Here is a 16,068-nt window from a genome sequence, read left to right as displayed (position 1 = left end):
GGGCAATGAGATTGGTGAGGGAAAATGGGCACTCTCGCCAAGAAAGGCTTTGAATAGCTTGAGCAAACTCAATGCTAATGGCATTCTTCCTCTTGCTCAGACTACACATGTGATGATGCATAAATTCAAACTGAAGAAGGATGGTTGCAGAATAGGTGTGTGGAAGTTTGCTTTCGGTCAATGGGCGGTTGATTGCTGGAGCAAGCTTCCATCAGTTCCTGTGGAAGTGAATAGTATGAAAAAATACAAGGAAGAACTAGACAAGTTATTGGAGGGAATGGATGGATGAAATATGATTTTTTTTTTTTTTATTGGTTCATGCTGTATAAGCTTGCTTTCTTTCATCATATGCCACTATTAATACTAACACAATAGTTTTGACCAGAGACTAGAATATTCATCTACAGTTTGGAAAAGAAATAAGTTTTACACTCTTAGACTGTTCAAATTTTAGTCTGGGCTGATTAATAAAAGTTTTACAATTGTTGTGAGATTTTGAGTAGGCAGCAAATGAAACTGGAAATTTGGATGCCAGCCAATGCAACAACCACATCTTGAACAACCTTAGCACATTTACTGGAAAACCAAGATTTAAATAAGGATGAGATTTTAACATGAAGTGTGGAATAAAGGATTTCATCCCTATAAGAATAATTTCACTGACATTGTCTGTGCAAACACTGACAGAAGATTTAAAACAGTAATCCAACCAAAGAAAAGAAGAATAGAAATCTCATATATTATCCCATTTTGAATTCTTGTAATGGAAAACAACATAAAGCTGAGAATGGCCATGGGGGGAAAAGGCTTTATTGGAAAAGAGACTATCATCAAGTTTTGATCCAAAGTGCCTAGAGGACCACTCACCTCAACTACATACTCTTTGAACAGTTGTTCATGAGAAAATGATCAAGAGTACTGGATGTGTGGTTAGGATTATCTGATATTCTGGTAGGTAAATCAATAATCTGTATAAAGTCATTAGTAACTGCAAAAGCCTCAGCATCTCAATCAGCTGGGTCTGTGAAAATTGAATACAGCTGGAATTTTGAATATTAAACTCACCAAGGTAAATTACTTTATTATTAGGAAAGCAGGACTGGAGAAAGTGGAGTTTTTTCAAACAAAGGAAGTCAAAAAGCTCCAAGTGACTAGCAGAACTGGAAGATCAATGGAGACAACATAAGAATTTGACAGAATGGGCAGTAATGTTAAGCAAGAGAAGATCAAAAAGAGGAGATTCCAGATTACTAAGTCTCTGACAGGGAAAATCAGAATGGACACACAAACAAGTACAACCTTTGAAGTAAAAGAAAGCAATTGGATAGCAAATAAATAGGTCACCCTGGCAGACATACCCTGGAGTTTAATACACCTCTGGCATTCCCATCTCTGAATGTAGATGCAAAATCTTCATTTAGTTTGGTAGCTACCTGAGCAGGATCATCAACAGTTGAACCACTGATATAAAGTGGACCAATCTGATTCATTCCCTTCCTTCTAGAGTTTACATAAGTAAAGAATTCTTTGCTGTTTTTCTTGGCATCCTTTGCCAAAGATTTCTCGTAATCTGCCTATGCCTGCCTAACCTCCTTTGTGATTGGTTACAGTTGTTGTTGTTTTGGTTTTTAGGAGCATTAGCTACTAAGGCCAATTGCTCAGGGCATATTCGGTGGTAATTCCCTGACCTTTACGCATCCTCCGTATTTGGTGGTCACAGGCTCGAACCCCAGTCTAATCAAGAAGCGTGTGCTTCGCACTCCTGCTCCTGACCACCTGGCTACGGAGACGCCGATTGGTTACAGACCAGATTATATCTATCATAGGATTATATCTTCCATGTCACCTGTTAATTTATATATATCCCATGCATTTTTCTTCTCTTTCACATGTCTAATTAGTTCATCTGACATCCTAAATCTTGAACAATATTTCTTAGTTGGTATGAAAAGCCTAGTAGCTTCCAAGATTAATTCTTTGAATGCTTCCCATTTTGAATTTGCTGTTGGTAACATCATCAGTTGGTCCCACTGTATAGAATTTAAATACTGTCTCAGACTATCGTAGTCGCCTTTAAGAAAGCAAAAACCTTCCCTTTACCCCCAATGGTAGTTATCTCTTTGAATAAATCCCTTTCAGCACACTGTGATCACTGCCACCTAGTGGTTCCTTTATCTGCAGATTCTTAATGCATGAAGAATCACTACTGATAATCAGATCAAGAGTATTACTCCCTCTAGTTGCCTCCTGAACATGCTAATGTAGAAAACAATCATCCAATAAATCCACAAAAGCCTTGTTAGTGTGTGAGTGACCAACACACAAATTCCAATCAATATCTGGAAAATTAAAATCCCCCATTGTAAGACACTGATTTACTGGCCCACTATATTTTTTTGTACAGTTGTTTATTATACTCATCAGAGTCATTAGGCCTATAACACAGTCCTACTCTCAATTTTGCTTTCCCAGTGCTTATGTCACACCAAACTGACTCGACACTGCAGTGTCCAGCCATGTCGACTGGCTGTACTTCCTTGGATTTTATGTGTTTCTTAACTAATAGCATAACCCCTCCTCCCTTCCTATCCTTGCTGTATACATTGTACTCCCCAAATTCCACTTCTGCATTCCTTATATCTGTGTGACACCTTGTCTCTGTTATCTCAACAATATCTGCCTTTGAAGTTTTGACCAACACCTCAAATTCATCAAATTTATTTACCAAACTCCTAGCATTGGTGTACACACAAGCATACATGCGCCTGTTTCTATTCTTAGCTACCCTAACACAGCCCATGCATTTACTTGTTCCCCAATGACTCTCAGCAGCAATGACTCAAGGTGCAGGGGATTCTCTGGAATCCCCTGCACCTTGTTTTCCAGGCTACTGCTCATTTCAATAGAAGCAGTGCAAGAATCACTTTCACCTCTGCCAGCGGCTACTGTTAATCTATTAGTCCGTGTATCCCCCAAGCTAGAAGTTTTCCAACCCACCTAACTCTGCCTCGATAGCATTAGGAAATATTCTTGCACCCTTTCTATTTAAGTGTATCACATCCCTGTAGAAGAAAAAAAGAAAAAAAAATTCTTTTTTTCTCAGGCTGAGAAAAATTCTACCCCTTGAGCCTTGCACAATCTTTCCAGGGCCGAATCGATCGACAAGGCTCTCATCATATATTCCCTCCTATCGCGTCTGGGCAGAAATGTAGACACTTTCAAATTCAACCCTAACTCACAGCTTTTTTTCAACACTGACCTGTACTTGGTAAATAATTCCGCCAGTCTCCTACTCTTAATATCATTAAGAGTAGGAGACTGGCGGAATTAGTGCCAACGTGTACAACAATATCACCTTTTGTGCCTTTAAAAGATGATATCTGCTCCACAACATCATTCTCCTTTGCCCTGGCAGACATACCCTGATTCTTTGCTAATGCCAACTGATATGAGTAATGGTTGGATCAACCAATAATTGGGATTCTGTTAGAAAGTAAGTGGGGTTTGGCAGAATGTAGGTGGAAACAAACATCACTAAGATTGGAGCTTAGACCATATATATTTGTGAAATGAATGAGGCAGTGTTTGGGAGGCTAGATCTTTTTGCAGATATGTTTGTTTGTTCTAATAGTTTGAATATTCATTACGTATTCAGTAGGAAATAAAAAGTGGGGGGAGATAAGTATTAAGTAATACAAATTTTGGATATGGCACATATCCATCAATCATCTAACTATAATTTTACAATTTACAGCTTCATTTTTCAGTGAGGTGAACAATGAACAATATCTCTGTGCAAATTATTTGTATCCTGATCTATTCAAAATCACAATATTCTCTCATTAAATGAATTTAAAATTTTCCAAATTTAGCACAAAAAATACTGGATTATTAATTATATATACTTTATTAACAGATATCACAGAAACCAAGAGCCTACTTTATATCCTTCTCAGATCAATCTTGCAAGCTGAAGTTTGTCAAAGGTTGATTTCTGCTGATATGGCTTCCGATTTCTTATTGCTTCCAGTATATTCTTTTACACATTTTACGTAAATATTTTATGTTAATATTATTTATGCATATTATTTAATATGAATCAAATTCCCAGTTTTTGATTCATAATATTTCTTCAGCACTTGAGGACTTCAGAACTTTGCTTTTGTCATTGAGATTAATATACGTTATTATCTATTGCACCCCACTATCTATTATCTAAAAAAAAAAAAAAAAAAAACACGCTGATCCCATATAACATTGGGAAAAGGCGAAGACAAAAAAAAAAAAAAATCTATCACACCCTACCTAGATTTTATGCAACCCAAATACCCATTATTTTTTACAATATGAAAGGTTGCACTAATGTGTCCTTGTACTCGAACCTCTGTTTCTCTGACTAGAACCTATAATTATAATATAATCACAGCTACAATTTAATATAGATATCTGGCTTTATAAAGTATACATGCATGTACATAGAGCACTATTACTTTTGTAAATGCTTTAGTTCACTGACAATCACCAAAATATCATATATTTATTATGTTCAACAAATTTAGGGCAATGGTCTCATGCTTTGATTGAGTGATAAAACATAATTATACAAGGAGGCAGAGCCTCCTATTTTTACAATCATATTTTCAACTTCATATGTTTATTACCAATTTTTCCTTTTTGTGCAAATTAACAAAGAAAGCAATTTTCTGGACTTTATTTTTTGACCAGCCTTTTTCAATTTAAATTACAACTCCTTCTGTATGTCATCTGAGAAAAGAATAAAGATGTCATCAGTACTTAGTTTATGGAATCTTTTTAAAGAATTAAAATTCCAGCTAAACTTGTTGTTTGTCCCTGTGCTTTCCAAGGTCTATACCCACCTAAAATGAAATTTCCAAATGCATATGTAGTTTTCATTGGTGTTATTATTTATATAGTAAAAAAAAAAAAAAAGTAAAGTGCAGCCATTATCAACCCACTGCAGGATGGAAGCCTCCTCAACAATTCATGCTGAGGAAAATGGACCATAATCTGCCACGCTGGTCCAGTGCGGGTTGGCAGATCGACCGTATTCAGCAGTCAGGGGCTTGAACCCCGGTCTACTCAAAGAGCGTGTGCTACTGCACTCCCGCTCCTGCCCACTCGGCTACGGAGGCCCTTTTTTATATAGTACTGTACATTAACTCCAAAATCCAAATGTTGTGAAAAAAAAAATGTTTCCCTTTATTTAATTTTGCTATTGTTTGCTATATATTGTGCTAACTATATAAAGTTATGCTGATATCTTGCTATTATACTATGTACTGCATCCTATTGGTCCATTGTATGTAAATAAGTAATCATATTTAAAATAAATAAAATACTAATATAATATTGAAAAGGCTAAAGAAATTGAGATTCTTAGATATTACTGTTTCTATTCGCTTATGTAATTATTCTGTTTCATTAAGCTTAAATATTTACCACTTCAGGTAGATCTATCTTTGCTAGTAGAAATCTTGGAAATTCATCATTAGAAACTTTCATAATAGAGTAATTTGGTGTTACAGGCAGTCTACTCTCTTTTTGACATCTGTTTGATGGTTCTTGGATGGGTGATGAACTGAAACAAAAGAAAGTTTATAACAAATGCTGGAAAAACATTGATGGATAGAAATAATTTTGTGATATATGTTGATGCATATTTAGAATATGCATCAACATATGCTTTTAAGAGCCTTAAGGTATTATAGAAAAAGTGAGAGATAGAGAGAGATTAAATCTTTCAATATGACACTTGGTTGGCTTACAATAACCAATTTAAACCGCATAAAATAGGAAGGATATGTTTTTAATACACTTCTACAATGATTTGCTTACAGTTACCTCAATCAGTCTTTAAATTCATTTTCTTACATATTAAAACCTTAATAGCCAAAACAGCATTACAAAAGTACACACAATGGCCAAAAAAATACAAACATTTATTTGGTATTGAATCTGTATCTGTTTTAAATAACAGCAAGCGTGTGGTGCGGCATGGATTTCATAGGTATTTTAGTGCATTTTGGTCTAATTGTAACTATTCTTCCAGCCATATATTGTGTAGCTGAGATAAAGTTGAAGGAAGAGAACTTTGTTGCAGAATAGCTCTCTCCAGCCCAGCATATCCCACACATTCTGAATACGATTGAGATGAGGTGCATGTGTAGGCCAGGTAAGATGGCGGAATGCCATGTCATGTTTGCTGAAATGGAGCAATTGCTACTATGGATGAGAGCCTTGTCGATCAATTCGGCCCTGGAAAGATTGTGCAAGGCTCAAGGAGTAGAACTTTTTCAGCCTTGTCTGTACTTGTTAACAGGAGAGACTGCTTCTACAGGAATGGGATACACTTAAATAGAATGAGTGCAAGAATATTTGCTGATACTATCGAGGCAGTGTTAGGTTGTTGTTGTTGTTATTCGGTTTTTAGGAGCATTAGCAACTAAGGCCATATTGCTCCGGGAGATGCGGTGGTCATTCCCTGACCTTTCCGCATCCTCCGTATTTGGTGGTGACGGGCTCGAACCCTGGTCTAATCAAGAAGCGTGTGCTACGCACTGCTGCTCCTTCCCACGTGGCTACGGAGGTGCCGCAGTGTTAGGTGGGTCGGAAAACTGCTAACTTGGGAGGGAAATCAAGGACTAATAGATTAACAGTAGCCACTGGCAGAGGTGAAAGTGCTTCTTGCACTGCTTCTATTAGAATGAACAGAAGCCTAGAAAACAAGATGCAGGATATTTCAGAGACTGCTGGGAGTCATTGCGGTACAAGTAAACACATGGGTTGTGTTATGGGTTTTTTTTTTTTTTTTATGTGAACCCCAAACATGCGAGGTATTGGAACCTATAGTACTTAGTACCGTGCTTGGGTTGGAGGCTGAGAAGATGAAAGAAGATGTTTGTTGACATTGGACTTGAACTTCTGTAGATTGTAATTATCAGGAAATACGTATGAAGGAAGGTTGTTCCAGAAAACGGCAGTTGAATGAATAAATGAAGAAGGTGAAAAGTTGGTTCTGTGGGTTTGAAGTTGGACAGTAAATGGATGTTGGCTGGTGGTGGCACGTGTTCAGACTGTTTTGAAAGAGAGAGGAGAGCGGGAATTATAGAAGCCAATTCAGAAGAACAGTGCCCATGGAAGTATCTGTAGAAGAGGCATGCAGCAGAAACAGAACGTCTATGAGAAAGCGAGTGGAGAGACTCTGTTAGAGATGAATCATTAATTAACCTAACTACCCTCTTCTGAATGGAATCAAGAAGGCTGAGAGAGGTTTTGGGGGCACCACCCTAGATCTGGGAACAATATTCCATGGCAGGACGGATTTGCGATTTATAAAGAGTGAGCAGCTGTTTGGAAGAAAAGTAACGCCGAGAGCGAAAGAGAAAACCAAGTTTTTTGATGCAGAGGAAGCAATATTTGTAATGTGCTTGTGCCAAGAGCGATTAGAAGTCAGGGTAATCCCCAAAAGAGATATATCATTTTGCCTAGAAATCGGAGTGTCACTAAAGATAAGCATAGAAGCAGAAGAATCCTTTTTGCATGATATAAGACAAGACTGATTTTAGAAGGGTTGAAATCAACTAAGTTGTCTTTTCCCCACTGGAGAATTACCTGAAGATTGGCATTTAAGGAACTGGTAGCAGATTTTCGAGAAGTTGAAGCTGATTGAGCAGGACATGGTTTCTCAAAATGGAAAGTGGAATGCAATGTGCTATCATCGGCAAAACTATGAATAGGATTTCCAGTCAATGGAAGAAGGTCATTAATATACAAGAGGAAAAGAGTCGGGGAAAGAACTGAACCTTGGGAGACACTAGCATTAGTGGAGAAATTAGAAGACAGAGAGTCATCTACCATCACCCTCAGTGAGCGATCAGAGAGAAAACTGGATAATCAATTACTAAAAACAGTTGGCAAACCATAAGATGGAAGCTTTTTCAAGAAAGGGGTGAACAGAAAGTGGACATGGAAGAGTCCAAATGGATTAACAACTAATGAAATCGACTTCATCCTCACTAACAGAAGATATATTGTGAATGATGTTACCTTCCTGAATAAGGTAAATGTTGGAAGTGATCACAGAATGGTAAGATGTACACTTGATATAGATGTAGGAAAGGAAAAAAACTGACTCGAATAAATAATACAAAGGTCTTTGAGATAACAGAGGAGGAGAAAAAGCAGTATGTACTGGAACTTAAGAACAAGTCTGAGCTTCTGCAGACTGCTCAGGACCAAAATATCGACGAGGAATACTACAACTTTCTGAAAGTGATAAAGCCCAAGAAGCCTATAGGGAAAAAGAAATCCAAAGAAGAAAAAAATTAGTCAAGAAACACTTGTCATGATGAACCGAAGACGACAAATGAAGAACAAGAAAAACACTGACAGGGAGAAAATTGAGTATACTGAGTTATGTAAAGCCATTAGAAAGAGACTCAGAGAGGATATAAGAAGATTTAACACAAGAAAAGTAGAACAAGCATTAAGGGAAAACAAAGGATTTAAATCAGCAGCCATGAGCAGTAATACAGAAGGACAAATGATACTGAAACTGAAGAATAGTGATGGTGTACTTATAAAAAGCAGAGAAGGCATAATTCAAATAGCAGAAGACTACTATAGAGAATTATACAAGGAGCGAGGGAATGATGCCAGCAGTGGGGAAGATGGATTGCAAAGTAGCAACACATACGACATACCCGATATTCTTCCTCATGAGGTAGAACATGCATTGAAGAAAATGAAGAATCAGAAAGCCCCGGGGGGAAGATGAAGTTACTGTAGAGTTGTTAAAATTGGGAAGAAGAGACATAACACAAAAACTGGCAAGGCTCTTCACAAAGTGCATTAGAAAAGGTGTGATGCCTAAGCAGTGGAATAATGCAATCATAGTTTCGCTGCATAAGAAAGAAGATAAATCAGAAATTGGAAATTATAGACCAATTAGCTTGTTATCCCACATCTACAAGTTGTTCACAAGGGTCATTACTAACAGATTAGAAAGAATACTTGATGAGAATCAAACGAAAGAGCAAGCTAGCTTTAGGACAGGATTCTCAACTAAGGATCACCTTCACGTAATATCACACTAATGGACAAACAAAGCAAATGAATATAAAACACCATTATGCCTGGCATTTGTGGACTATGAAAAGGCATTTGACTCCATACAGCATAAGGCAATGTTTCAGGCACTGGAAAGACAAGGCATAGATACCCCATATATTATGATTTTGAAGAAAATATATGAGAGTGCCACCTCCTTTATTAGACTAGACAAAGACAGTACGAAATTTAAAATCGAGAAAGGAGTTCGACAAGGAGACACAATATCTCCGAAGCTGTTTACTGCTGCCCTTCAGAAAGCTTTCAGAAGATTAGTAGCCACTGGCAGAGGTGAAAGAGATTCTTGCACTGCTTCTATTAGAATGAGCAGAAGACTGAAAAACAAGATGCATGGTATTTCAGAGACTGCTGGGAGCCATTGTGGTACAAGTAAACACATGGGTTGTGTTAGGGTAGCTAAGAATAGAAACAGGTGCAGGTATACTTGCGTGTACACCAATGCTAGGAGTTTAGTAAATAAATTTGATGAATTTGAGGTATTGCTCAAAACATCGAAGGCAGATATTGTTGGGATATCAGAGACGTGGTGTCACACAGATATAAGGGATGCGGAACTGCAATTTGGGGAGTACAACGTCTACAGAAAGGATAGACAGGATAGGAAGGGGGGAGGTGTTATGCTATTAGTTAAGAAACACATAAAAACCAAGGAAGTGAAGCCAGTCGACATCGCTGGACAGTGCAGTGTGGAGTCAGTTTGGTGTGACATAAACATTGGGAGATCAAAATTGAGAGTAGGAGTGTGCTATAGGCCTAATGACTCTGATGAGTATAATAAGGAACTGTACAGGGAAATAGAGTGGGCCAGTAAATCAGAGTGTCTTATAATGGGAGATTTTAATTTCCCAGATATTGACTGGAATTTGGGGGCTGGATACTCACACACTAGCAGGGCTTTTGTGGATTTATTGGATGATTGTTTTCTACATCAGCATGTTCGGGAGACAACTAGAGGGAGTAATACTCTTGATTTGATTATCAGCAGTGATTCTTCATGCATTAAGAATCTGCAGATAAATGAACCACTAGGTGGCAGTGATCACAGTGTGCTGAAGTGGGATTTACTGAAAGAGGTAACTACCATTAGGGGTAAAGGGAAGGGTTATTGCTTTCGTAAAGGCGACTACGATGGACTGAGACAGTATTTAAATTCTATACAGTGGGACCAACTGATGATGTTACCAACAGCAAATTCAAAATGGGAAGCATTCAAAGAACTTATCTTGGAAGCTACTAGGCTTTACATACCAACTAAGAAATATTGTTCAAGGTTTAGGCCAAAATGGATGTCAGATGAACTAATGAGGCATATGGCAGAGAAGAAAAATGCATGGGATACTTACAAATTAACACATGACACAGCCTATGATACATACAAGTTGATATGCAACCAAGTTACAAAGGAGGTTAGGCAGGCGAAGGCAGATTACGAGAAATCCTTGGCAAGGGATGCAAAGAAAAACAGCAAAGAGTTCTTTACTTATGTAAACTCTAGAAGGAAAGGGATGAATCAGATTGGTCCACTTGATATTGATGGGTCAAGTGTTGATGATCCTGCTCAGGTGGCTAACAAACTAAATGAATATTTTGCATCGACATTCACACATGAGGAGTTATTCAGCGAGGGGAATGCCAGAGGTGTATTCAACTCTAGCAGTAAGTTACAGAATCTTGAAATAACTGGGAGTAAAGTGGAGGAGAAACTGTTGAAGATAAACACAAGAAAGGCACCCGGGGTGGATGGGATCTATCCAGTTATATTAAAGGAGGCAGCAAAGGAAGTAAGCAAACCCTTAGCCATAATTATGAGAGCTTCCTTGGACTCAGGGGAGGTACCCATAGACTGGAAATGTGCAAATGTGACCCCAATTCACAAAGGAGGATCAAAGGCTGACACAAGTAATTATAGACCTGTGAGCTTGACTTCTGTTCCAGGAAAATTAATGGAGGCACTGGTTAAAGACGCACTGCAGGATCATTTAGACAAGACTTCAGTTATAGCTCAGACACAGCATGGTTTTGTTAAGGGGAAGTCTTGCCTGACCAACTTGATTGGATACTATGATGCAGTCACAAAAGAACTGGATGCAGGGAATAACTTTGATATTATATACTTGGATCTTAGAAAGGCTTTTGATACTGTTGCACATGGAAGACTGCTACACAAATTGGAGCAGTGTGACATTGGAGGCAAATTGCTGCTATGGATAAAGGGGTGGTTGAGGGGGAGAAGACAGAGAGTGGTAATCAATGGACACTGCTCATCGTGGACTGATGTTATTAGTGGAGTCCCTCAGGGCTCAGTGTTGGGTCCATTATTGTTTTCTGTATTTATAAATGATATTGATGATGGTATATCGGGATTAATGTCCAAGTTTGCAGACGATACAAAGGTTGGCAGGGTTGTCAAGGACACTACTGACACTATGCTTCTGCAACAGGATCTGGAAAGGTTGAGCAGATGGGCTGAGAGGTGGCAAATGAAGTTTAACATTGACAAATGTAAAGTACTACACATGGGAAACAGCAACCCCAGAGCAACGTATCAACTCTATGGTACAACACTGACAGTGGTAGAGAATGAAAGGGACTTGGGGGTGGTTGTGCAGGCAGATATGAAGTTCTCTGAGCAGTGCAGACGGGCTGCAAGAGTAGCTCATGGAGTATTGTCAATGATATACAGGAATTTTTCCAGCAGGGATAAGGAGGTGATTATTCCATTGTATAAGGTGATGGTCAGGCCACACCTAGAGTACTGTATACAGGTCTGGAGGCCTCATTTCAAGAAGGATGTAGAGCTGCTGGAACGAGTACAGAGAAGGGCAACAAGATTAGTGAATGGAACAAAGGGGTGCTCTTACGAAGAAAGGCTTAAGTTTTGCAAATTACAGTGTCTGGAGACCAGGCACCAGCGAGGTGATCTGATAGAGGTGTATAAAGCCTTGAATGGTTTAAGCATGCTCAATGCTGATGGGATTCTTCCTCTAGCTCAGAATAATCACCTGAGAGGGCATAAATTCAAATTGAGGAAAGACAGATGTAGGATAGATGTGCGGAAATTTGCCTTTAGCCAGCGGGTGGTTGGTTGGTGGAACAGACTTCCATCCCTTGTGGTGGAGGTTGAGAGCCTAAATAAGTTTAAGGCTCAGCTGGACAGGTATTTTGAACGAACAGAGGGGTGAAGTGGAAGTGGTTTTTTTTTTTTTTTTTTGGCTGATGCTGCATAAGCTTGCTTTCTTGCATCAAATGCCTCTACTAATGCTAATGCTAATTAGACTGGCTGCAGAAAAGAGTCAATGTGAACGGAGAGTACCTAAACCACTTACGATTTGCAGATGACATTGTGGTCATAAGCCACGATCCCAAAGAATTAGAGGAAAATCTTAATCAGTTATGCACAGTTAGTAAGGATTTTGGACTAAAGATGAATATGGCTAAAACAAAAGTAATGATAAACAAGTATGCCACAGAAAGGGAAATGATGATTGAAGGAGCAGTAATTGAAAAGGTGGAGTCATATACTTATCTGGGACAAGTAATAATGTCCCAGATAAGTATATGACTTAAATAAATAAAGCAGTAATAATGATAAATGGCTGGAAGTCAAGAGAAGAATAAATTTTGGATGGATAGCATTCAGGAAATATAGTCACATACTGAAGAGCAATATCCCAGTTTGTCTGAAACGTAAAATAATCAACCAATGTATACTCCCCACCAGGACTTATGTAAGTGAAACTTGGGCACCCACCAAAAGAATGGAAGAGAAGCTGAGAACTACACACGAAGAATGGAACTAATTATATTGGGAATCAGACAGTTAGATAAGAAGAGAAACACATGGATTAGGCAGCAAACTCAAGTAAAGGACATTCTTATCAAAACTAAAGAACTAAAATTGTCTTGGGCAGGACACATAGCACGAAGACATGACAGATGGACTAAGAAAAATAACAGAATGGTACCCAAGAGGAGCTAGAAGAAAACCTGGAAGACAAAGGCGGAAAATTCATGAGATTTTGGGTAGTAAATGGATGGCCAGTGCTCTGGAAAGTTGCTGGAGAGGCCTTCATCCTGCAGTGGATTGAAAATGGCTGATGATGAAGATGGAAGCTTGTTTAGAAGACCTTTATATCAAACATGATCGAAAGCCTTTGAGATGTCAAGAGCAACTACTTGTGTTTCACCGAACCTTTCCATTGAATTAGTCCATAAATGGGTAACGTAAGCCAGAATATCACCAGTGGATCGACACTGACGGAATCCATACTGGCGATCGTTGATCAGACGGACGGTTTCTAGTTAGTTTAAGAATTGGCAATTAATTGAATGTTTCCATTACTTTAGGAAGAGTAGAAGTAATTGTAATGGGACGATAATTGGATGGGAGGGATTTGTCACCCTTTTTAGGAACTGGCTGGATATGAGCAAATTTCCAAGCAGAAGGAAAAACACCTTTGGAATAAGCAAGTGAAAAAAGGCGGCAAAGAATAGGAGTAAGTTCAGGAGCACAGGTTTTTAGAACAAGTGGAGAAATACCATCAGGACCTGGAGCTTTCTTAGCATCAAGATTCATCAAAATCCTTCTGATATCCTTTTGACGGAAGACCACAGGAGGCATTGAATGGAGCGTGTTGGGAATGGTGGGAGGTGTTTTACCAAGATCATTAATACATAAGCTTGAAGAAAAATGGGATGCTAGCAGGTTAGCTTTATCTTTGGCGGAAGTGACAACAGAACCATCTGGTTTGGACAGAGGTGAGAGCAGAGATGGGTAAAAGTTGTGGCCAACAGCTTTGGCAAGAGACTAGAATGCTCGGCTACCATTAGGGCAAGAAGCAAGTTTTCTACTCTTAGCCTGTTCAAATTCTAGTTTGGACTGATGAATAACTGCTTTACAATTGTTGCGAGCCTTGGCGTAGGCAGAAAATAAAACTGAAGAATTAGAAACAAGCCAATTACGATATGCAGCATTCTTCTCTTGAACAGCCTTATCACATTTATTGGAAAACCAAGGTTTAGATAAAGGACGAGATTTTAAAGTGGAGTTTGGGATAAAGGATTCCATTCCTGCAAGAATAATTTCACTGACACGATCTGAGAAAACGTTGACACCAGAAGTTTTGAAACAGTAATCAGACCAAGGAAAAGAAGAAAAGAAGTCTCACAGGTCATTCCAATTTGCATTCTTGTAATGCCAAACAATACGAGGTTGGGAATAGCCTTGAGATAAAGGTTCCATTGGAGAAGAGACAATCACCAAGTTGTGATCTGAAGTGCCTAAAGGCCCTCTCACTTCAACCTTGTACTTAGAAGGGTTGTTTGTGAGAAAAAGATCAAGTGCATTGGCTGTATGATTAGGATTGTCCGGTATTCTTGTAGGTAAATGAACAATCTGTGCTAGGTCATTAGTAATTGCAAAAGCCTCAGCATCTCGACCTGCTGGGTCGGTGTGACTAGAAAACGGAAGCCAGCTGGAGTTGTGAACGTTAAAATCACCAAGGAAAATTACCTCACTGTTAGGAAAGTTGGACTGGAGAAAGTCAAGTTGCAAAGAGAGGAAGTAAAAGAGCGCCAAGTGATTAGTGGAGTTGGGAGAACGGCAGAGACAACACATGAATTTGACACAATGAGGTAGAGAGATTTTAAGCCAGAGAAGATCAAAGAGAGAAGATTCCAAATTCCGAAGTCTATGACAGGGAATATCGGAACGGAGATATGCACAAGAACCACCTTTGAGGCGAAAGGAATCGTACAGCGAATAATTTGGGCATCTGAGATGACCAGTAGTTGAATCGATAGATTACTGAGATACAGTACTCAAAGTGTGGCCTGACCATTGCCTTATACAAGGGAATAATCACCTCCTTATCCCTGCTAGAAAAATTCCTGTATATCATTGACAAGACACCATGAGCTACTCTTGCAGCCCATCTGCACTGCTCAGAAAACTTCATATCTGCCTGCACAAATAACCCTAAGTCCTTTTCATTCTCTACCACTGTTAGTGTAGTACCACAGAGTTGATAGGTTACTCTGGGGTTACTGTTTCCATTATATAGTACTTGACATTTGTCAATGTTAAACTTCATTTGCCACCTCTCAGTCCATCTGCTCAACCTTTCCAGATCCTGTTGCAGCAGCATACTGTCAGTAGTGTCCTTTGTAACCTTTGTATCGCCTGCAAACTTGGACATTAAGCTTGATATACCATCATCAATATCATTTATAAATACCAAAAACAACAATGGAGCCAAAACCGAACCCTGAGGGACTCCACTAATAACATTAGTCCACAATGAGCAGTGTCCATTGATTACCACTCTCTGTCTTCTCCCCCTCAACCACCCCTTTATTCATAGCAGCAATTTGCCTCCAATGCCACACTGCTCCAATTTGTGCAGCAGTCTTCCATGTGCAACAGTATCAAAAGGCTTTCTAAGATCCAAATGTATAATATCAAAGTTATTCTCTGCATCCAGTTCTTTTGTGACTGCATCATAGTATCCAATCAAATTGGTCAGGCTAGATTTTCCCTTAACAAAACCATGCTGTGTCCGAGCTATAACTGAAGTGTTGTCTAGATGATCCTGCTTCTTTAACCAGTGCCTCCATTAATTTTCCTGGAACAGAAGTTAAACTCACAGGTCTATAATTACTTGTGTCACCCTTTGATTCTCCTTTGTGAATTGAGATCACATTTGCACATCTCCAGTCTATGGGTACCTCCCATGAGTCCAAAGAAGCTCTCATAATTATGGCTAAGGGTTTGCTTACTTCCTTTGCTGCCTCTTTTAATATAACTGAATAGATCCCATCCACCCTGTTTGCCTTTTTTATGTTTATCCTCAACTATTTCTCCTCCACTTTCCTCTCAGTTATTACAAAATCATCTAGCTCACTGCAGGTTTACTTCAC

At 38.8% G+C, this 16,068-nt stretch overlaps 1 protein-coding gene across 2 annotated transcripts in view; it reads right to left on the bottom strand.

The window, feature by feature from the left end:
• LOC150083784 (PIH1 domain-containing protein 1-like) overlaps window positions 1–16,068 on the bottom strand; it is a 187,708-nt gene that overhangs the window by 39,686 nt on the left and 131,954 nt on the right. For both annotated transcript variants that reach the window (XM_090374877.1, XM_090374878.1), the window contains exon 6: window positions 5,461–5,599. In XM_090374877.1, coding sequence (XP_090231003.1) covers window positions 5,461–5,599 — 139 coding nt within the window. The remainder of the gene's footprint in view (window positions 1–5,460; window positions 5,600–16,068) is intronic.

Source organism: Mastigoproctus giganteus, chromosome 6, assembly GCF_048544385.1.
Source record: "Mastigoproctus giganteus isolate SK-2022 chromosome 6, ASM4854438v1, whole genome shotgun sequence".
In the NCBI taxonomy this organism is placed as follows: domain Eukaryota; kingdom Metazoa; phylum Arthropoda; class Arachnida; order Uropygi; family Thelyphonidae; genus Mastigoproctus; species Mastigoproctus giganteus.
Note: the sequence above shows the minus strand (reverse complement) of the source record. Positions and strands in the feature narration are given on the sequence as shown.